The sequence below is a fragment of the Rutidosis leptorrhynchoides genome, chromosome 4, assembly GCF_046630445.1.
Source record: "Rutidosis leptorrhynchoides isolate AG116_Rl617_1_P2 chromosome 4, CSIRO_AGI_Rlap_v1, whole genome shotgun sequence".
Classification (NCBI taxonomy): domain Eukaryota; kingdom Viridiplantae; phylum Streptophyta; class Magnoliopsida; order Asterales; family Asteraceae; genus Rutidosis; species Rutidosis leptorrhynchoides.
Window position 1 is genome coordinate 361,353,862 of NC_092336.1, and position 23,172 is coordinate 361,377,033.

The 23,172-nt window shown below is 35.1% G+C and overlaps 1 protein-coding gene across 2 annotated transcripts; it reads left to right on the forward strand.

The window, feature by feature from the left end:
• The first annotated feature begins 6,233 nt into the window (after nt 1–6,233).
• LOC139843810 (protein DETOXIFICATION 43-like) lies at nt 6,234–22,658 on the forward strand. 2 transcript variants are annotated; one of them, XM_071833966.1, is made up of 26 exons: nt 6,234–6,255; nt 7,414–7,542; nt 7,702–7,823; nt 7,896–8,168; nt 8,244–8,437; nt 8,524–8,659; nt 8,735–8,831; nt 8,913–9,013; nt 9,145–9,308; nt 9,515–9,586; nt 9,764–9,880; nt 9,984–10,079; nt 10,162–10,283; nt 19,149–19,301; nt 19,407–19,528; nt 19,694–19,972; nt 20,051–20,235; nt 20,321–20,456; nt 20,548–20,644; nt 20,741–20,841; nt 20,956–21,119; nt 21,395–21,466; nt 21,803–21,919; nt 22,012–22,107; nt 22,207–22,328; nt 22,451–22,658. In XM_071833966.1, the coding sequence occupies exons 1-26, from the start codon at nt 6,251–6,253 to the stop codon at nt 22,491–22,493; spliced, it is 3,315 nt and encodes a 1,104-aa protein (XP_071690067.1). In that variant the 5' UTR covers nt 6,234–6,250; the 3' UTR covers nt 22,494–22,658. The 2 variants fall into 2 exon arrangements, with proteins under 2 accessions (XP_071690067.1, XP_071690068.1); XM_071833967.1 differs by lacking the exons at nt 19,149–19,301; nt 19,407–19,528; nt 19,694–19,972; ... (8 more) ...; nt 22,207–22,328; nt 22,451–22,658 and adding an exon at nt 11,062–11,433.
• Nucleotides 22,659–23,172: the final 514 nt, after the last annotated feature.

Below are 23,172 nucleotides of genomic sequence, written 5' to 3' on the forward strand. Positions count from 1 at the left end.
TTCTATCTCCGCCTCTGGGTGACGAACTTGGATTATTCAACTGCGAGGACTGCATACTAAATAGTATCGTCATTTAAAATTATAAGGTGAAATGTAACAAACTGTGACAAGAATAACTTAAATATGGGTAATAACCACTTATATATCATTAGTCAACGTTATAGATTTAGATCCTGACTTATTGACTAATAGCCTTGCCAGATACTTCTCATGCAGTTTCAATGCTCAAGCTCTCCCATGACTTGACTTATAATAAAAAAGACGTTTATTCGGAACAACATCTAGACAATCTCTTATGAGATTTTGTCATGCCTACTGTTGGTGCATGAATCCCCAGCCGTAGTTTATTCTTACATTTAGTACACTCGGTTATGTAGTAATGTTATTTACTAGTGACTATTGATTACTATGGTGATTGTGCGTTCTTAGTTTATTAAATAATCAATATGTTAAACTGCACACAGTCGACCGAGTGTGTGTACACAGTCGACCGACTGTGTAAGTCAGTCGACCGACTGACAGACACACTCGACCGAGTGTGTCTGACTTGCAGTATATATACGGGTTTAGACTTCTTTGATGAGGTTACTCGTCCCATTTGTTCCAAATCGTTGTTTCTCGTCTCCAGAAATCCCTAACACCGAATACCACCGAAATACATCGTCTAGGTGTCGATCTAATCTAGGTTTTGCACTAGGTTCGACCAATTCGATCTCGAAACGACCCGTATCTCGATTTACCTCTATTCTATTGTGTTCCGCCTTTAGTTTAGAGTTCAAGCGACCTAAGATCCATAGATTTATCGTCTACAAAGTGGTATCAGAGCTGGAGTCTCTGGTTTTTGCTTGATCAAATCGTTTTTTGGGTCAAAGTTTGTGTTTTTGGTGTTTTTTAGGTTTTTGGTCTATTAATCTGTGTTTACACGTTATTGATAGTGTTTTTATTGTCAAAAGGTATTTCTGGAGTGCTTATTTTCGTTATCTACGTGTTGTTTTTGAGTTTTCCATCCATAATCGATTGCAAAATCGATTTTTGTCTAGAAAACCCTAATAGTCGACCAGCTTCTGTCAAGAACACACTCGGCCGTGTGTGTCCTGACAACCGACCGAGTGAGTCCTAAGATCGACTGTGTGTATTGTTCCACCGATCGTGTGAGTTTTACTAGAGCCGTGCCAGATTCCCTAAGTCAGTCGACCGTGTGAGATTGTCACTCGACCGTGTGAGAGTTTCAATCGACCGTGAGAGTTAGACAATCGGTCGTGTGTGTTTGCAATACCCAAGGCTTATATAGTAACGAAGTGCTGCCAAAATTTTGTTAGACAATCGACCGTGTGATAAGTACAATCGATCGTGTGTCTTATAGAGTCGACCGTGTGTCAGAGATAGTCGACCGTGTGACTTAATCAGGATCTTAATTAATCTTTTATTTTCAAACTTAATCAGTTAACATGTCGGACACTAATGAATAAGTGACAAATGAATATAGCGCGTTAGTAATTGCACCTGGACTACAAAAACTGTTACTTAACGAAAGCGAATCTGGATCGACAAATAAAGTACCTCGACTTGACAATCTTAAAGACTTCTTAGACTGAAAAGTTAGGTTTGTTATTTACTTAAATGGTGTTGACTCTAGACTTTGGGAATGTATTGAGAATTCGTTTGTTTGGCCTTGTGGAGGTGATGGTGAACCCAAAGAAACACAACAGTTTAGTCCTACAGAGCGTGAACAATATAATCTTGAGTGTAGATGTTATGCTCAGCTAACGCAAGCGTTGTCAAAGGACATTTTCCAGCAGTTCAAAAACCGTAACAAAACTGCGTATACTCTTTGGTTGGCCCTTCAATCTGCAACAGAGGGTACTGCTACTTATCGGGCAATAAAAGGTAAGGTATTGAAGGATGAATGGAGGGCATTTGCTGCTCTTCCATCAGAGTCACTAGGACAAACTTTGGAGAGATATCGTTTACTGGTAGCAGAGATGGCGGATTATGGGATTGATGTACCTGATGATAAGGCAGTCAGGGTGTTGAAAGATGGTCTTCCAGAAAAGTGGGACCATGAGATTGAAAAGATTCAGAACATGTACAGCACATCAGGTCATACGTTAACATTGACAGCTTTTACTTCTAAGTTGATGGAGAAGGATATTCAGGTAGAAGCTAAGAGGAAGAGACTTGGTTCAGTAGTTGCTTCTGCATCCACTTTAGCTTCATCTTCTGGTCATGCTCCATTACAAACAGCTTATATTACAGCAAAGCTTCTTAAATGTCTGCTCCACAATCTCATTCTGGCTACTTTAATGCTAAATCACAAGCTCAGACTCAGAATTCTCCTTCTCAACAGACTCAGACTCAGACTCCTGTGTTTCAAACTGAGAATATCAGGAAGAGACCCATCGAATCAATTCAGGAAGATATGGCTCTGGCAGCTATTGTTGTTAACTCATACAACGATATGATTAGTGGACAAGTGATTAATAGTCATCTTGAAAATGAAGACTATGATCAGATTGATGAGGACGATATCGAAAGGATGGATATACTTTATTGCATGGGTAGCATTGTTAGACGGGCTAGGAAGTACTTGAAGAAAACCGGACAGAGGTCTTTGAGTTTGAATCGAGACTCGAAGTTTGGTTTTGATATGTCAAAGGTTAGATGCTTCAATTGTGATGAGCTTGGTCATTTTAAGAAGACTTGCACGAGGCCACCCAAGACTGGTTTTTCTGATCCTTTTCACAATACAACCATTTCAGTTACTCCACAACATGTTATTGTTGAGAAAGAATCTTCGGGGTCTACTCAATCTAAGGCCTTGACGACCACGTATGCTGATGAAGTGTGTGACTGGTCCATCACGGCAGATACGCATTAAGCTAATGTTGTGTTTGTAGGTAAAACTGAAGCTGAAATTGAAGAAGAAAGAATTGCTAGGAGAAATGCAGGTTGTACTGGAAAAGATAATCCGAATTGCACCTGCTATGTGTGCAAATGTGATGCTAGAATGAAAAGAGCTGAGGAGATTATGAAGTTGTGCCTCAGAAAGAGGATTAAAGATCGACTGTATGATAAGTTTCGCCAAGCTCGAGACCTATCAGATTTTGAGTTTACGACTGATTCTTCCGATGAGGATGAAGAAAGATTAAGCCCCTCATGATGATATCATTAAAATAATTAATTATTTTTAATAAAAATATTAACATGTTAATTGTATAATATATGAAGCATTATGTACAACCTTATGATAAAATATCATATGACTATATGTACAATATTTGAAGAATTATGTACAACGTTATGGTAACTCACCCATGACCATATGTACAATATTTGAAACATTATGTACAACCTTATGATAAAATACCCACATGATTATATGTACAAACTTTAAAACAAATTGTACAATCTTTTACAAAATACCCAATGAACACATGTACAAACTTTGAAGCATATTGTACAACCTTCATATAATAATTGTATTTTAGTTTTAAAAAAATTTAAAGAAGCATTTGTTATTACTAATAATTATTATTAAAAATATAAATACTCAATTTTAGAGCAAACTTTATTAAAATTATTCAAATATGTGTTCTCTTTACGGGATTAATTACGTTACATATGTATGCGAAATACATGTCTCAATAAAATGTTGTAAGTAGCTTTTATGACAAGAATATTAATTGTGATGAAAATGGGAAGAAAGTGGTGGGAGAATAATTGTAGTTCATTTATTTTGACAAAGTTAATTATATCAATATGTTTGTAAAAATAATGACAAGTTTCTTAGTCAGAATTTGTGGTTTCACGGGTCATTAAACTAAATAACTTTAGCATTTACGTTCACTTAATACCTCAAATATATCATTAAACTATTTCGTTTAAACAAACTCGTGGTTTCACTGGTCATTTCACTAGCATTATTTTATTTTTGCAGCTTAAAACAATAATTTCAATAAATAAAAGAGTGACCTCCATAAAATCAATGAAGGCCTAAGAAATTACAAATTTAATCAAAGATAAACAGAAAGAAAATAAAGCTTGATAAGAACTCACCAAACACAAAACATGACTAAAAACGCACAAAACAAAGCTCAAAAGATACTAACAACCCGACGACCCAACAAAGCATAATGACATAGAAACATGCATAAAAAATCCTAGAGGAGAAACCTAAACAAACAAACCAATAGTAAGAGCCGTACAAGTAGGTAAAACATTCCAATTTCGAGTAAGAAATGATTTTATTCATTAAGTAGGTAAAACGCTCCAATTTTGAGCCCGTGATGTTTCCTTTTCTTACCTCTGTCTTTCTGATTAATCATTTCCCTTCCACCCTTGCAACGAACACACAACATCACACATGGATTGAAGAACACTGACAGGAACTGCACCTGACTCGATAGTGGCCATAACCTTTACGACATCACCCGAAGACGAGGCGTCAACCAGAAAATCAAATACAGATGGGAACCATCTGACCCCATAATAGGAGGCTTATCCAAACGATGAGATCAGACGTCCTTTCTAAATTCAACACTACACGAATTCTTAAAGGAACCCGAACCCTTACCGAAATCATCCTGATTAAAATTGATGGAGTGACCTGTAACACCCTAGGCAAATCCCACATCGCCCACGAACATGAGTGATCATGGGATTATAAGGTAATACTCACGCTTAAATGGCACAACGCGTTTTGGGATCACAGGCTGAGTAGAAGTGCGAGTACGTTGTGGTTAAGCGTGCTCGGGCGAGAGCACTACCAGGATGGGTGACCTCCTGGGAAAGTGCTCGTCGTGTTTGGTCGCCAAGAAAAAGCCGTGCGCCTACGGGCAAAGCGGACAATATTGTGGTCATGTTAAGCTGGGGTGTTACAGAATGGTATCAGAGCCAGGCCCCGGACCAAACGTGCACAGTGAGGACGCTGTGTCCCATTAGGGGGGAGGATTGTAACACCCATGTTACATCCGTCCCACATTAGTTGGAGAGGGGAACGAAGCATGCCATATAAGGGTGTGGAGACCTTTCCTAGCATGACGCGTTTTGGGACCACAAGCGCAGCAGATCCCATGAGAACTCTGCAGTTAAGCGTGCTCAGGCGAGAGCACTATCAGGATGGATGACCTCCTGGGAAAGTGTTCATCGTGTGTGGTCGCCAAGAAAAATCCGTGAGCAACCTACGGGGGAGACAAGGGTACGTCCCTATCTCTGCAAAGCGGACAATATCATGCTACGGGGAACGTTTTACCTAGGGTGTTACATGACCATCACCCGACACCCCTAAATTATGAAAAAGGCCATCCAACAAGATTTTAACACCACAATTTACCACACCCACGTCAACCTTAAGGTGGAGCGGAGAACAAGAATCAGCAACAGTAAAACGCAAGATAAGGGTTCAGGATTACGACTTCACGAGGTTGATAATAATAAAAAGTTACATATGAGGAAGACTAAAAAGTTTAAGATGAAGGAGGCCGTTAACGATTTCACGCTTTGGGATGAGGACGAAAATGAGGAGCTTGAGTCGGATTATAACGGGCTTGGTAAAACTATTGGTAACTGGTAGTTAATAACTGATAGCTTGTAGCTGTTAAATTTTTAAATGTATTTAAGTGTTTAACATATTAACTGGAGCTGTTACAAATAAAATTAACATGAGAAAAAATTATGAGTTTTTTTAAACGCTAGATCTAGGAGTTTTAAGCTATTAAATTTTGTCCTCCATATTTTCTTCTAAGCTATTCTAAATTAAAGAAACTTTTTAGTATATAAATATTTTTTTCATAAAAGTTTAAAGCTCCTAAAACTCTATACCAAACATAACATACTTTGAGATATATTTTGCTTTTTAAGAAAGTTAAAGAAAACAAATATAAGATTTAACGAAAAAGTATTACTGTAATTAATATAGTAATTATTTTAATTTTAATAAATTAATAATTAATAAAATAAACTATAAACAAGAAAGTTAAAAAAAAAAAAAAAAATTTAAAATTAAAATTAAAAGTTATTTATAACCAACCGATTTTAAAATTAACACATTTTTATGACACTGCTTAACTAAAAAGAGTCAGAAATACTTCCATCTGCATTCTTTAACACAAAAAAAAGTTGGATGCAATGTGACAAAAAGTACGACGATTCATGGCGATGGTTCACTGGAACGCCGTTTAGAACGCCGTAAGGAGTTGCTGTACGCGAGCTTTCCAGACCGGAATACTGTCGGAAATTTCGCCCGCTCTTTATGCTGTTAGGGTTTTGCTTTTTATAATTGAATCCCGTAACCATAAATTAATCGAAATGAAACCAAAACTACACACATTCATCCAAACTTTGATCAATTCTGATTCTCAATTTCTTGAAAACCTCCCAAAAATTTCATCTTTATACATTTTTCACCTTCTATTTTTTACCCTAACAATTATATAATAATGCTGTATAAGAGAGAAAATGATTGTATGTATGATCACTCCTGCATTTTCAGTAAGTTTTAGGGATTCTGAATTGTTGATTGTAATTTCGTTTAATAAATTGCAAATATTTAGGGTTTTCTATGACCATGATGTTTCTGTTGCTTTCGAAGTGTTAATACATACAATATAATGGCATTATTTTCGTGGATTGTGTAAAGATTATTTGGAGTTAAGTTTGGAATTCACTTCAAAGAAGGTGGTATCTGAGGGCGGCATCTTTTGTATTATTAGTAATTATGGCTTTTAAATTTAATATAATATGACAATTTTCGAGGACCTCAGAAAGGGGTCGATAACTCGGTTAGAATGTGTACATACGAGTAAAATATCTCCCATATTTCGGGTATATGTTTTTCCTGTTCAAGAACCGGTTAAAAAAAAAGTGTTTATGGTGTCATTTAGTTTACTTGGTGGTGGGTTTTTTTTTTTGTGTGTGTGGGGGGGTGGGGGGGGGGGGGGGGGGGGTCGGGTACACTTGTTTGAGTGAGGCTGTAGTTCTGGATATCTTAAATTTGAGAACTTTGTAATATGCTGTTTCTATGTTGGTCCTTAAATCTGGATATCATATTTAGTTTTTTGAATTGAATGTCGGTAATGATAGTATGAATCAAAGCCAGGTTTGTAATATCGATTATTAAAAGTCTTGTATTGATGTAGAATTTGTCATGAAGTAGTGTCCTTGGTTTGTATTTGATATAGGTCTGCAGTAAGTCCTTATGCGAGTTTACGTACATTGCATAAAACTTTTTTAGATGCATTGGTTTATTACATGAGATGAAACCTTTTACCCCTTAACTTCTTGCATGCTGTTAGCTGAAAAATCGTAAACATTGATATCACTATTTGTACATTGATTATGCTGGTTATAGGTAACTAGCTACGTTGTCGAGCACATTCTAAAAATGCTACTAACATGTATGTATGCATCATACAGATTTTGGATCTTACACGTTCAGGACTCCAAAGTTTTCACGTTGTTCCCTTCTATGGCCGAAGATGGCGTTGTGCTTCCATCAGAGAGAAATTGCAAACTTCCAATCTTTGTTTTCTTCAAAGATCTTAGGTACCTCCCTCAAATGGTTCATAAATTTGTACTTTACGCACTACATACTTGTTGATGACGGTGTTCATTTTTTATGAATCCTCGAGTCGTTAGATTTTCACTGAAACTGTGTTATTTTCTTAATTATTATGTTTTTTTTCTTTTTTAATAATTTTGTAGGCTTGTCTTGAAGATGGACTCACTTGGAAAGGAAATACTTACAATTGCTGTACCGGCAGCCATGGCATTAGCGGCTGATCCTATCGCTTCTTTAATTGACACTGCTTTTATTGGTCGTATTGGTATGTATTATAGCAAGTAACTTAGTTTTGTGCGAGTGTATCATTTTTTAAAACATTTATTTTTATGTATAGGCCCGGTTGAAATTGCTGCTGTTGGGGTATCTATTGCTATTTTCAATCAAGTGTCGAAAGTAGCCATATTCCCACTTGTTAGTATTACAACTTCATTTGTTGCCGAGGAAGAAACGATCGAAAGAATAAACAGTGAATCAACCAAGCTTGAGAAAACTTGGGTGAGTAAACGGGAGACAAACGAATTGAAGCAAGATGATGTCAAACTTGAAAACTTGGAAAATGATTCGACAGTTGAGGATGAGAAAACCGAATTGGCACCAGATAATAACAGTATGTCAAGATTATAAATGAAGCTATAAATTTATCACATCAATAAGTTGTATTCATGATTTTGCTTTTAATCAGGTTTCAAAACAAGTCCATGCAAGCATGTGGTTACTATCGAAAGCAACTCAAACGGGTCAAAGGTCAAAAGACAAAAGAGAAATATCCCTTCTGCATCAACTGCATTGTTCTTCGGTGCAGTGCTCGGTCTTGTTGAAACGCTACTGCTTGTACTTTTAGCAAAACCGTTATTAAGTTTGATGGGTGTAAAAACCGTAAGACTCTACGTCCTAGTAGTTTTTTGTCTTTAGGTTTTAGTAATGTTATCAATATCTCACTCATGTTTTTTATAATCAAATAGGGTTCTCCAATGCTATTACCGGCTCATAGATACTTATCGTTACGTGCACTCGGTGCTCCGGCAGTTCTACTTTCGTTAGCAATGCAAGGTGTTTTTCGGGGCTTCAAGGATACTAAAACTCCTTTATACGCAACTGGTATGAGTTGATCACACAACTACTTTTCGTGGTCGTTTTAAAAACGGCGTTTACATCTTTACGTTCCTAATGCAGTTGCAGGGGATGTAGCAAACATAATCTTGGATCCAATTCTTATCTTCGCCTGCAAATTAGGAGTTAGTGGTGCAGCCATTGCCCATGTTCTTTCCCAGTAAGTTGACATATTTGTTCGATATATATTTTTCGCATTATTACTACAAAATGTGACTAAACACGGTCTCTTATTTTGTAGGTACTTGATATCGGCAATCCTGTTTGTCAAATTAATGCAACAGGTTGACCTACTACCTCCGAGTATTAAAGCTTTGCAGTTTAGTAGGTTTCTTCAAAATGGTATGCAAAGATTTTCCAATTGTGATAGTAAATTGGTACCCCACTTTAGATAATTAGAACATGATAAATATATTAAAGTTATGCTATATAATCATCGGACACCGTTACAATTCTTGGTGGCTTTTGTGCAGGTTTTCTGTTACTGTTTAAAGTAATAGCAGCAACCATATGTGTAACGTTGGCTGCATCATTGGCTGCAAGGTTAGGTTCAACGCCTATGGCTGCATTCCAAATTTGCCTACAAGTATGGTTGACGTCTTCTCTTCTTGCTGATGGTTTGGCCGTTGCTGGACAGGTAGATTTTTTTTTTTTTTTTTTTTGATATATCATCATCCAAATAGTCAATTTGTAAATATTGATCCTTTACATGCTTTTAGCACAAGTATAATCGATTTTTCTCAATATCTTCTAGTTAGTAGGATGCGTTGATCAATATCTTCCAAATTGTCTTAAAGGCCTACACATAGGTGATCAATATATGGTTTACTTGGGATTTTGTAGGCGATTATTGCTTCATCATTTGCTGAAAAGAACTACGAGAAGGCAACGGCAGCAGCAGCTCGAGTGTTACAGGTATGCTTGTTTTGTATGGTTATTAACTATATCAAATATAGATGATGGTTGATGAATTCATGTCCTGTCCTTATAACAAAAAGTTGTTTATCAATCTTCTTTTTTTATTTTTGTTGGATATTAACACATCAAGTGTACGTAAAAGTATAACTCTTGAAAAATGTTGCAACTTTGTAGATGGGATTCATAATGGGTCTGGGGCTCGCGCTGCTTGTTGGACTCGGGTTGAAGTTTGGTTCTGGGGTGTTTACTAAAGACATAAATGTTAAGCACATAATAACCATAGGTGTTCCGGTATTTATCCTATCCTTTTTTAATTATCAACTGCAACCGGTTTGATTTATTTTGTATCATTGTTATGGTTGTTTCATTTAACTATAATGTCTCCTGCAATCAGTTTGTTGCTGGCACTCAACCAATCAATTCAATAGCATTTGTTTACGACGGTGTTAATTTTGGGGCATCTGATTTTGCTTATTCTGCGTACTCGATGGTTAGTATTGACCACTTTAGAGACAGCTTTTTCATATGCGTTAAATTTATATTAACTTTTTATGTGAATATTGTCTTGTTAGATCTTAGTGGCGATTGGGAGCATTGGATCATTATTGGCGTTGTACAAAGCTGGTGGTTTCGTAGGAATATGGGTCGCTTTATCCATTTTCATGGGATTACGTGCTATCGCAGGCATTTGGAGGTAACCTTCTTACGTTTTATCTCTGAGGCATTAAATCTGTAAATCCTAAGCATATTACTAAAACAGTGACCGAACATATATATAATCTTCCATAGTGTATTTAAATGCATCGAAACCTCCGAAATCTCCTATTTATTAAAAAAAAAAAAATTGCAGATGATTTTTGTAAGATTATAGCATATGGAATCATATTTAGCAAAGTCAAATTTACAAAGTTTTAAAAGTATATTACAAAATGTTTGTGGATCAGCACAACCATCACCTAGGTGGACTAATGGTAAGGCATCAATGCGCTTACCAGATCTTATATTCGAACCTCATTAGCCGCACATACTGATGTGGACATGTAAAAGGTCGCAAATTAGACCGAGTACAACCAAGTAAAAAAAGACTCACCCTCCCTGGGTAACCTAAAATTCGTTTACCGTTTATCTGTTTGTGGGTTAGCCCAACCCGACCTAACTCGTTTCGATGCACTAACGTTTGACCCATCATCTAGCCCCCAAATTGACAGCCTCGATCGTCTTTGACCAAAGGACTTATAGCCTAGCAGTATTCGAGGAGCCTTTCAACCAAAGAGGTGGGGCATTCAAGCCCTATCGTGGCATATTCATGGATAAATTCGTGTTGGGTGTTCCATCTTACTTATTTCACGATGTAAACGAGTCGCGATCATTAAGTGAACAACAACAAACCACTTGTCCAAATCATTAAATGAACATTTAATAACCAAATATTTATGATTCGCTTATAAGTTTGTATCTCTGCATGCTTGCAGGATGGGAACGGGAACTGGTCCATGGTCATTTCTTAAGAAGTAGAAAATCGTTACGAGATTTTGAAAATTAACGAATAAGTGTTTCATTGTTAGATGTCGAACTCCTTGTGTAGAGTATGTGTCACCTTACCTACATTTTGTATGTTATGTAAAGCTGATTTTGTAATCTTAATTAGCACTACTATGTTATGGTACCCTTAGTACACTGCTTTACTTAAAGGTTCCACACAACGTTACATCCATTGCTTAACCTTATTTGGCCGAACAAATTTGTACGTAACCATAGTTGTAAACATCAATCAACTATGAATCTTAATCACATTACATTACCCTCAAGTTAGAAAGTAAGCGTAAAGCATGAAATTATGAAAATGGAAGAACCCAACAAGCTTGTATGGACCTAATTTATACGCGGTTTTTGGATTTTGAGACCGTTTGCACATAAATTCGTTAAATATGGCGCTCTAATAAAATCATTTTTATATTATTAGTGAAGAAGATCGACTACTCATAAATGAACAGGATGTATGATGATAATGATGAAGTACTGACCCGTTTGACTCACGGAATTCAATTGGATTCCAGCGGATTTTGAATTGAATTTAGACACGAGCATGTCTGAATTCGTTAAGTAGTTAACCAATCATGTACACTATAGTTAATTTTTTGTTTGCATTTACACTGACCAGTTAGTCATAAAGTTGTAGAACATGAATTAAAGTTCATTGATCAACAAATGGCAGCTTGAATATGATGTTTCTGTTGCTTTCATTTGAAGTTATGTTACTTATGAGTATGTCTACATCCTTGAATAATTGTTTTTGATTATTCAATTACAAGTTGATAATTACTTAAAAGTGGGTGTTATCTAGGGGAGAATCTACACATATATATCTTTTGCCTAATTATTTTATGCATAACTTATAATATCTCACGAGGTCCAATTTCTGACAATCTTTAATATCCCAAGAATTACATGTTTGTTTCCTATACAATGAAATTATTCTAGATTAGTAGGGAATGTTGAGTGGGGGAGGTATACTTTGTGAGTCTTTTCTTGACACGTTATCATATAATAACTATAACTATAACTATTAATTATTAATTATAATAACTGATAATTGTTATAATAATAATAATAATATAGATATGGATAGTCAATTTTGGTGTATACATATAGTCAATTTTGGTACACAAAGTATGTATTTTTATATTGAGATTTTAGGCTATAAATACTCATGAATGCAAGCATTAAACTTGCACCATTTCTCACACTTACAAAGTGTTTCTTTCTTTCTCTCCATTATCATCTTTGTTCTTACACTTCATTATTAGTATTCTAAATCAAGAATCAAATCACTAAAGGTAGTTATAAGCCTACTGAATTATAACATCAAGAATCAAATCACTAAAGGTAGTTATAAGCCTACTGAATTATAACATCAAGAATCAAACCACTAAAGGTAGTTATAAGCCTACTGAATTATAACATCAAGAATCAAACCACTAAAGGTAGTTATAAGCCTACTGAATTATAACACGTTATCAGCACGATAATCTTAATACTAAATATGGTTGGCTCTGCCACCAAAATGATATATGGTCGGTTATACCACCAAAATGATATATGGTCGGTTATACCACCAAAATGATATATGGTCGGTTATACCACCAAAATGATATATGGTCGGTTATACCACCAGAATGATATAGGTCGGTTATACCACCTGAAAAAATATATGGTCGACACTGTCGCCAAATTTTCATTTATGTTTACTAATATTTATATTTTTGTTATATAACATTTATTTATGATTGCTTACACATGGTCGACACTGTCACCTACTTATCATTTATGTTATATTAAATTTATGTTTAATGTTTATATACTTATGAATATAAATTGACTCTAATTTATCATGATGTTTGTTTTAATTTTTGATAATAGAAAATGTCGAATCTGGAAAAGCTTAAATTTACTCCTTTAGAATCAACTGGAAACAACTACATGCCATGGGTTATAAAAGTAAAAATGCATCTTAAATCAATGGGCATTCTTGAAACCATAAATGAAAACAACACTTGTTCTGAAAAAGAACAAGCTACGGCATGTTGCTTTATTCATCAACATATTGATGAATGCTTACAAAATAATTATGTGACTGTAGAAGATCCCCATGTTTTATGGGAAGGTCTCAAAAGCAGATTCAATAATCAAAGAGAAATTTTACTTCCAGCTGCAATGGAACAATGGAGAACATTAAGGTTCCAAGACTTTAAGAAAGTAAATGAATACAGCTCAGCTCTGTATAATACATGTTCACAACTTAAATTCTGTGGACATGAAATTAGTGATGCAGACATGATGGAGAAAACTTTCTCCACAATGAATGCTGCAAACATCACAGTGCAAAGAAATTTGAGAATGCTAAAGTTCAAAACATATCCTGAACTTAATTCATATCTCTTAGTTGCAGAGCAAAATGATGAGCTATTAATGAAAAATCAGCAATCCCGTCCTACTGGTACACTTGCAATCCCTGAAGCAAATACTGCAAATAATTATAAACAGGGACAAGGACGCGGGCAAGGTCGTGGTTATAATAACCATCACCTTCATCATGCCAAAAGCCATAACTATGGTAGAAACCATCCTTATGGTAATGGTAATGGGCGTGGACGTGGTCGTGGTCGTGGCCGTGGTGGTCAAAGAAATAGTAATCCACGAAAATATAAATATCAACCACAAAACAAGCCCATTAAACAAGATGTTGAAGAAAATTCTTCTAAAAATTCTGAAGAATCTTGCTACAGATGTGGTAGAATGGGCCACTGGGCTAATACTTGCCGAACATCTAAACATCTTGTTAAGATGTATCAGGATTCGCTGAAAGGTAAAGAAAAGGAAGTAAATTTTGTGGATAATATTGATCCAACAGTCACTGAGAAACCATCTGATTTATATGAAGATTTCTTGAATGTTTAAGTTGTGTGTCTTTTGAAAAATAAACGATTTAATATCGTCTGTCTTTGTCATTATGTTTGCTAAATGTTTCAGTACTATCTATTTGCGTTTAAAATATTGTGTAATATTAATGTACTCACTATTTATTTCTTATATATGAAGTTCAATATGAATTTTGCTGGAATACAACATCAATCAAGTGGTGGAGATCTCTGTATAGCAGACAGTGGAACTACACACACTATACTTAAATCCGAGAAATATTTTATTGATCTAAAACCAACGGAAGGAACTATACATACAATATCAGGACCTGCTAACTTGATAAAAGGGATAGGAAAGGCAAATTTCATACTACCAAATGGTACAAAATTTTTAATAAATGATGCCTTATTTTCTCCCAAGTCAAGCAGAAATTTATTGAGTTTCTCCGACATATACCTTAACGGGTATGATTATCAGTCAGTGACAACAGAAAATGAGAAATATTTAAGTATCACTGACAAGAGTCATGTGGTTGAAAAACTGCCAAGACTTAGTTCTGGATTACATTATACACATATAAATGTACCAGAAATACATATGGTAGTTAACGAAAAATATATTGATCCTGGTGTATTCAGTTTATGGCATAACAGATTAGGCCATCCAGGATCAACAATGATGAAAAGGATTATTGAATGTACTCATGGACATCCACTAAAGGATAGAAAAATCCATCATGATACAATGGTTCCATGTACATCTTGCTCTCTTGGAAAATTGATAACTAGACCCTCACCACTTAAGGTTGAGAAAGAATCACCAATGTTTCTTGAAAGAATTCAAGGTGATATATGTGGACCAATTCATCCACCATGTGGACCATTTAGATATTTCATGGTTCTAATAGACGCATCTAGCAGATGGTCTCATGTTTGTCTGTTATCAAGCCGTAATGTGGCATTTGCAAAATTTCTTGCCCAAATTATTAAATTGAGAGCTCATTTTCCTGATTACACCATTAAAAGGGTGAGACTTGATAATGCTGGTGAATTTACATCTCAAGCATTTAATGACTATTGCATGTCTATAGGAATTGTTGTTGAACATTCTGTTGCTCATGTGCATACACAAAATGGTTTAGCCGAGTCATTGATTAAACGTTTACAGTTAATCGCTAGACCATTGATAATGAGAACAAAACTCCCTGTATCTATATAGGGTCATGCAATTTTACATGCTGCTGCATTGATTCGCATCAGACCAAGTGCAAGTCATAAATATTCCCCCCTACAACTTGCTTTTGGTCAAGAGCCAAATATTTCCCATCTTAGAACATTTGGTTGTGCAGTGTATGTTCCAATTGCGACACCACAACGTACAAAAATGGGTCCTCAAAGGAGGTTGGGAATATATGTTGGATATGAAACATCTTCAATATTAAGGTATATTGAACCTATGACAGGTGACGTTTTTACAGCACGTTTTGCTGATTGTCATTTTAATGAAACATTGTTCCCTAGATTAGGGGGAGAAATGAAAAATAAAGAAAATGATGTTTCATGGTGTGAACCTCAATTAAAGTATCTTGATCCTCGCACAAAAGAATGCGAGACAGAAGTTCAAAAGATAATGCATATACAAGAACTTGCAAATCAATTGCCTGATGCATTTACAGATACAAAAACGGTGACAAAATCATATATACCAGCAGTAAATACTCCAGCTCGAATTGAAATTCCAAAAGCTGGCAATAACGTCACTCATGAATCTTTGCCACGTCAGAAACGTGGAAGACCAATCGGTTCAAAGGATAAAAATCCTCGAAAAAGAAAATCAGCTGATAATGAAGTAAAAGAAAGTGTTCAAGAAGAACCACAAATCAGTACTCCTACTGCAGAGGAGATTGATGATGTCAATACAGAAATTGCAATCAATTATGCATATTCAAAAATATTATGGAACCGAAATGAAATGAAAAATCTTGATGAGAAATTTTCATTTAATGTTGCATATGACATCATGAATAATGATGATGATCCAGAACCAACATCTATGGTTGAATGTCAAAATAGACATGATTGGGCTCAATGGAAAGAAGCAATACGAGCTGAATTAGAATCACTCAATAAAAGAAAAGTTTTCGGATCCATCATTCTCACTCCTAAAGATGTGAAACCTGTAGGATACAGATGGATTTTTGTCCGAAAAAGAAATGAGAAAAATGAAGTTACAAGGTATAAAGCTAGACTTGTAGCTCAAGGTTTTTCTCAAAGACCGGGAATTGATTATGAAGAAACTTATTCTCCTGTTATGGATGCAATTACTTTTAGGTACTTAATCAGTCTGGCAGTTTCTAAAAATTTAGAAATGCATCTCATGGATGTTGTGACTGCTTATCTATATGGATCACTTGATAGTGATATATATATGAAGATACCTGAAGGATTTAAGGTACCAGAAGCATCAAATGCAAAACCCAAAGAAATGTATTCGATTAAATTACAAAGATCTTTATATGGGTTAAAACAATCGGGACGTATGTGGTATAACCGATTAAGTGATTACTTGATAAGCAAAGGGTATACAAATAATCTTACTTGCCCTTGTGTTTTCATTAAGAAAACAACATCCGGATATGTGATCATAGCTGTTTATGTTGATGATCTTAACATCATAGGTACAAATAAAGAGATCCATGAAGCCATTCAACTTCTAAAGAAAGAATTTGAAATGAAAGATCTCGGAAAAACCAAGTATTGCCTTGGTTTACAAATTGAGCATATGCCTAATGGTTTACTTGTACATCAAACAACATATACTGAAAAGATTTTGAAACGTTTCAATATGGACAAGGCAAAACCATTAAGTACTCCTATGGTTGTTAGATCGCTCAATGTTGAAGCTGATCCATTTCGTCCATGTGAAGATCAAGAAGACATTCTTGGACCAGAAGTACCATATCTTAGTGCAATTGGAGCTCTTATGTATCTTACAAATTGTACAAGACCTGACATTTCTTTTGCAGTTAATTTGTTGGCAAGGTTCAGCTCTGCTCCTACCAAAAGACACTGGAATGGGATCAAACACATATTTCGATACCTTCGAGGAACTACTGATTTAGGATTATTTTATTCTAACGAATCAAAACAAGATTTGGTTGGTTATGCAGATGCAGGTTATTTATCTGATCCACATAAAGCTAAATCTCAAACTGGATATATATTCCTAAATGGAGGTACTGCAATATCATGGCGTTCTCAAAAACAAACACTTGTTGCTACATCGTCAAATCATGCCGAAGTGATTGCATTACATGAAGCTACTCGAGAATGTTTTTGGTTGAGATCAATGACACAACTCATTACTGATTCTTGTGGACTAGAACGCGATAAAAGTCCAACAACTATCTATGAAGATAATGCAGCTTGCATAGCACAGATGAAAGAAGGGTATATCAAAAGTGACCGAACAAAACACATACCACCTAGATTCTTCTCATACACTCAAAATCTCATTAAGGACAACCAGATTGAAATGAGATATGTGCAATCTAGCAAAAACTCTGCTGATCTTTTCACGAAAGCACTTCCAACTGCTATTTTCAGAACACACGTTCATAACATTGGCATGAGACATGTTCAAAAGATGTAACAGCTGAAGCGATGTCTACTTGAGGGGGAGTCAACTCCATGCTGCACTCTTTTTCCCTTAGCTAAAGTTTTTTCCCACTGGGTTTTCTTTAGCAAGGTTTTTAACGAGGCAGTAATTTATAGTTGATCTTCAACAAAATAAAATTGCTATCCAAGGGGGAGTGTTATAATAATAATAATAATATAGATATGGATAGTCAATTTTGGTGTATACATATAGTCAATTTTGGTACACAAAGTATGTATTTTTATATTGAGATTTTAGGCTATAAATACTCATGAATGCAAGCATTAAACTTGCACCATTTCTCACACTTACAAAGTGTTTCTTTCTTTCTCTCCATTATCATCTTTGTTCTTACACTTCATTATTAGTATTCTAAATCAAGAATCAAATCACTAAAGGTAGTTATAAGCCTACTGAATTATAACATCAAGAATCAAATCACTAAAGGTAGTTATAAGCCTACTGAATTATAACATCAAGAATCAAACCACTAAAGGTAGTTATAAGCCTACTGAATTATAACATCAAGAATCAAACCACTAAAGGTAGTTATAAGCCTACTAAATTATAACAATAATTGATAAGTAGTCAATATGAGTTTATATTTAAAGCAATGAGAGACTGACACGTGTGAGACCAAGGTAAAGTACATGTTAACTTTTGAAAGTTGGTCATATGATCTTAAAAGCTGTTGATTATAGGTATAACATTTGCTCATATATAATACTGCTGAAATGTTAGATGCATGTTTAACATTATTAGTGTGACTAACTAGCTAGTTGTTTGATTGTTTGATAACCATTATAAAACACACTTTAACTAATATAAAAATAACGTATATTAACTATAAAATAAAAGAATATAGTTGTTTGATAAGAGCATCATTTGTAATTCGGAGATTACAAATAAACGTGTTGAATGCCGAATGATTTAGCATTCAGAACAGAAACATTCCATTAAAGGTTATAAACAAACGAGTTTCAGTTCATTCTTTTAAACACCGACACGGGTTAGGTGTAGAGATCTTGATGGAAGCATCATTGGAAATTTCGCATTGAAACGGGTAGTCAACAGGAGACTATAGTTTTTCTAACTTAATCTGACATCCAGGGGAGGTTATATGTGCTTTTACAGCTCCTTAAATTGACTTGCAGTATGTCATCAAGAAGTGTCTTACTGCATACTGATACATTCTTGTCGCGTTCTTAACATCGCTATATCGCTTTAAAAAATATCAGATAGAGGCTTCTACGTAGTCCATATCTGAGTCGGCGAGCCTTGTATGACATTTGTTTGTTTGTTTGTTTGTTTTTGTTAATTCTCAGTTTTAACTTCTTATGATTACTGTATTAGTGTAATTAAGTACCACATTTCATTACCATGATTTAATTTATTCATCCATGCTACTACTACATTGCCTATAGCTACATTGTGTTACACATACTTAAACTCAACACATTCTGATCATTTATGAATGCAGTTTGCAGATTTTGAGTGTTAAGCGTCTGCAAGTTCCAATTTTTTTCAAGTTTTTGCATACAATTCGTCTTTCGACCATGGCTGAGGAAAACAGTGTAGCTCCCATAGAGACAAAAAAACCACATCCCATCTTTGTTTTCTTCAAAGATATTAGGTATATATGATGAAATGAGATCTCATGCTCGGTTACTGAACTTCCAATTTTATATAAGTTACTCGAGTACTAGACTTGTTATAGTTATATGTAATGGTTTTGTAGGCTCGTCCTAAAGATGGATTCGCTTGGAAAAGAAATACTTACTATCGCGGTACCTGCAGCCATGGCATTTGCTGCAGATCCCGTTGCTTCGTTAATTGACACCGCTTTCATTGGTCATATAGGTGTGCATTCTTAATTAGCTCATCTACTTTTACAATCTCTTACTCATCTCCAAAAAAAAAAAAAAACTCAATGTTGTTCTGAAAAGCAAGTTCTCACGAATACATACATTAATCCACGGATATTTACAGTTTGTAATCTCTAAAATGATTTATTCTTGTGTATAGGCCCAGTGGAAATTGCTGCAGTTGGAGTATCTATTGCTATTTTCAACCAAGTGTCGAAAGTAGCCATATTCCCACTAGTAAGTATCACAACTTCCTTTGTTGCTGAGGAAGAGACTTTAGAAAGACTCGAAAGTAAAGTACCCAAAGTTGAGAACGAAGATAAAAGTTCGAAGAATACAGAGGAGACAAAAGAACTCATGACAGATGATGTGAAAGTTGAAAACTTAGAAAATGGTTCGACAATTAAGGACGACAAAAAGGAGTTGGCATTAAAAGATGGCAAGTGTATTCTCTTGACAATGTTATGGCACATTACAAAACGAAACATGTTTTCATGATCTTATGTGTCTTGATCAGGTTTTAAAACAAGTCCGTCGAATCATGTGACGATTACTCCAAAAAAGTCAACTTTCAAAAGAAAAAAACGAAATATCCCGTCAGCATCAACTGCTCTGCTCATTGGTGCAGTACTTGGTATACTTGAAACGCTACTACTTGTCTTTCTTGCTGAACCGCTTTTGAGCTTGATGGGAGTAAGACATGTAAGTATCTTCATTCAAGTAGTACTTTGTGCATAGTATTATGTACCGGTTAAATAAATAAATCTTCAATTTAATTATATTACAGGGTTCGAAAATGTTGTTACCTGCACATAAATATTTAACATTGCGTGCGCTCGGAGCACCAGCAGTTCTACTTTCGTTAGCAATGCAAGGGGTCTTTCGTGGTTTTAAAGATACTAAAACTCCCTTATATGCCACTGGTACAAAATTTTTATCCTTTCTTGATTTTAAATATTGACTCCAGTACGTTTTCTGATTAATGTTTTAACATATTGTTGTGTTCGAATGCAGTTATTGGTGACGTTGCAAACATAATTTTGGATCCAATTCTTATATTCGTTTGCAATTTAGGAGTTAGCGGTGCAGCCATTGCACATGTGCTTTCCCAGTAACTGTTCCATCTTTTACTCATTAATCAACTTCAAAATACAGTTATATATTCATAACTGTCTCGTGACTGATTCATGTGGTCTTTGTTTTGCAGGTACTTAATATCGATAATCTTGTTAGTCAAGTTAATGAACCAAGTTGATCTACTGCCTCCAAGTTTGAAAGCTTTGCAGTTGAGTCGGTTTCTTAAAAATGGTACGTAACCCTTAATCCTATCTAATTATCGTTTGAACACTTAAAAATGGTTTAGTGATTGACAATATGCAATACCGTTGAATTCATTAAATTTGGTGGTTATTATATATGCAGGTTTGTTGTTACTTTTTAAGGTGTTAGCTGCAACCAGCTGTGTGACGTTGGCTGCATCATTGGCTACAAGGTTAGGTACAACGCCAATGGCTGCGTTCCAAATTTGCTTACAAGTTTGGTTAACATCTTCACTTCTTGCTGATGGTTTGGCGGTTGCTGGACAGGTAAAAATCTGTTCGTGTCGATTCGCTTTTATTCATTTCATCATCATAAATGGTTTGTGATGACAAACTAAAGAACATAGGAGATTGTATTTACTAATAGTTATGTTGTGATGAGTATGACTTTCAACCTTTTTGACCCGTTCTGCTGTTAGCTGACTATTTAGATTTGGCCCGTGTAAGATAGATCATAACCCAAATTAATGTATAGATAAGTAAATGGATCATAAATGGAACCTCGAAAGATTAGTACTAACACCTCTAATTAACATTTGTAGGCGATAATTGCTACATCTTTTGCTGAAAAGAACTATGAGAAGGCAACAGCAGCTGCAGCTAGAGTACTACAGGTATATCTGCAGCTTATGGTTATTATCAAACTTTGTTTATTAAGAGGTAATTTAGATAGATGATAATGATAATATATTTTTTCTATTGCATTCAACACTTCATTCCTAAAACGAGTTATCATACGCAAAACCATCCACGATAGCCTAGTGATGGGGTCCTAATCTCTTTGGCTGGCTAGGCAAAAGGGTAGCAAACTATCACGAAATAACCCGGCTAGACTGCGTACTGAACAGGAAAAACCATATATTGTTTACCCATTTATACGCAAATCTATTGCTTACTTTATATTTTACATGAAAAAGCTAACTCATAGAGATGAATGTTATAATTTGCAGATGGGATTCATAATGGGTCTAGGACTCGCCTTTCTTGTTGGACTAGGATTGCAGTTTGGTTCAGGGATGTTTACAAAAGACATAAATGTTAAACACATCATTACCATAGGCATTCCGGTACGTTAATCAACCTCCAATCATTTTTTTATTTATTTATTTACTTTTCGTAATTTTGACCATTTATTCATACGAACTTTTCTTGTGATCAGTTTGTTGCTGGTACTCAACCAATTAATTCAATAGCGTTCATATTCGATGGAGTTAACTTTGGGGCTTCTGATTTTGCTTATTCTGCATACTCCATGGTTAGCAATTCACCATTCTTGTCCACCAACACCATCATTTTTCTTTATTTATTTTTCCGCATATATTAAGCTTATCTCAACATATGTATCCCATGTTAGATCGTAGTGGCGATAGCAAGCATTGGGTCAATATTTGCTCTTTACAAAGCTGGTGGTTTTGTTGGAATCTGGATCGCGTTATCCATTTTCATGGGCTTACGTGCACTTGCAGGCATATGGAGGTAACTTTAGTTATGTTTTACATCAAAAGTGAACCTGTTTTTAATATATTATTACTACGTAATTAATTAATATTAATATATAATTAAATTAAAATTGATAAGTGTCTAAACCATATTTGCAGGATGGGAACAGGAACAGGTCCATGGGTTTTTCTTAGGAAGTAGAAGATGCTGATTGTTACTTCCATAATTTTGATTATATTTTTATCATATTATATTTGATATAAATATTATATATAGAAAATCATCATGTACAGTATGCATGGCACCCTTTTCTTGTTCATAGTAGCGATTTTGTATCACATTTGTTTCCGACATTTGTTACATGTTTTTGAGAATATTTACTTTTCATGCATCTGCGCTTATATATCTATGCGATCGGTAGTAGTAATATTAAAAGTTTATATTTGTCTATTAATTGGTTACTAGTTACTATTACTTCACTATGTTTCCCTTGTATCATCACTATTAGCTGCGATTACGAGTTGAACCAAGTAATGATTAATTAACCGGGTATATATGATTCCATCATTACACATCCAATCAATGAACAATAGTTATAATTATCTTTACAATACCTTTTGAAGAATTAGTGGCTGGTTATGAAGTGGATTGGCAAGGTTCACGAATTCTGGGCAGACCAATATCTGAAATCTTAGAAATCAAGTTTTGATCCAGGAGAATTTGTCAGTCTTGAGCTCACTATGAATAATCACATAATTTGTACGAGAATGAAGGTAATTAAGACCTTCTGCCACCATTAAGCAGATCTCAAGGTGCTGCACACTACGATCAATCTAGGAGTGCGGTCTTTGTTTGAATGAAGATAATCATACAACGAACC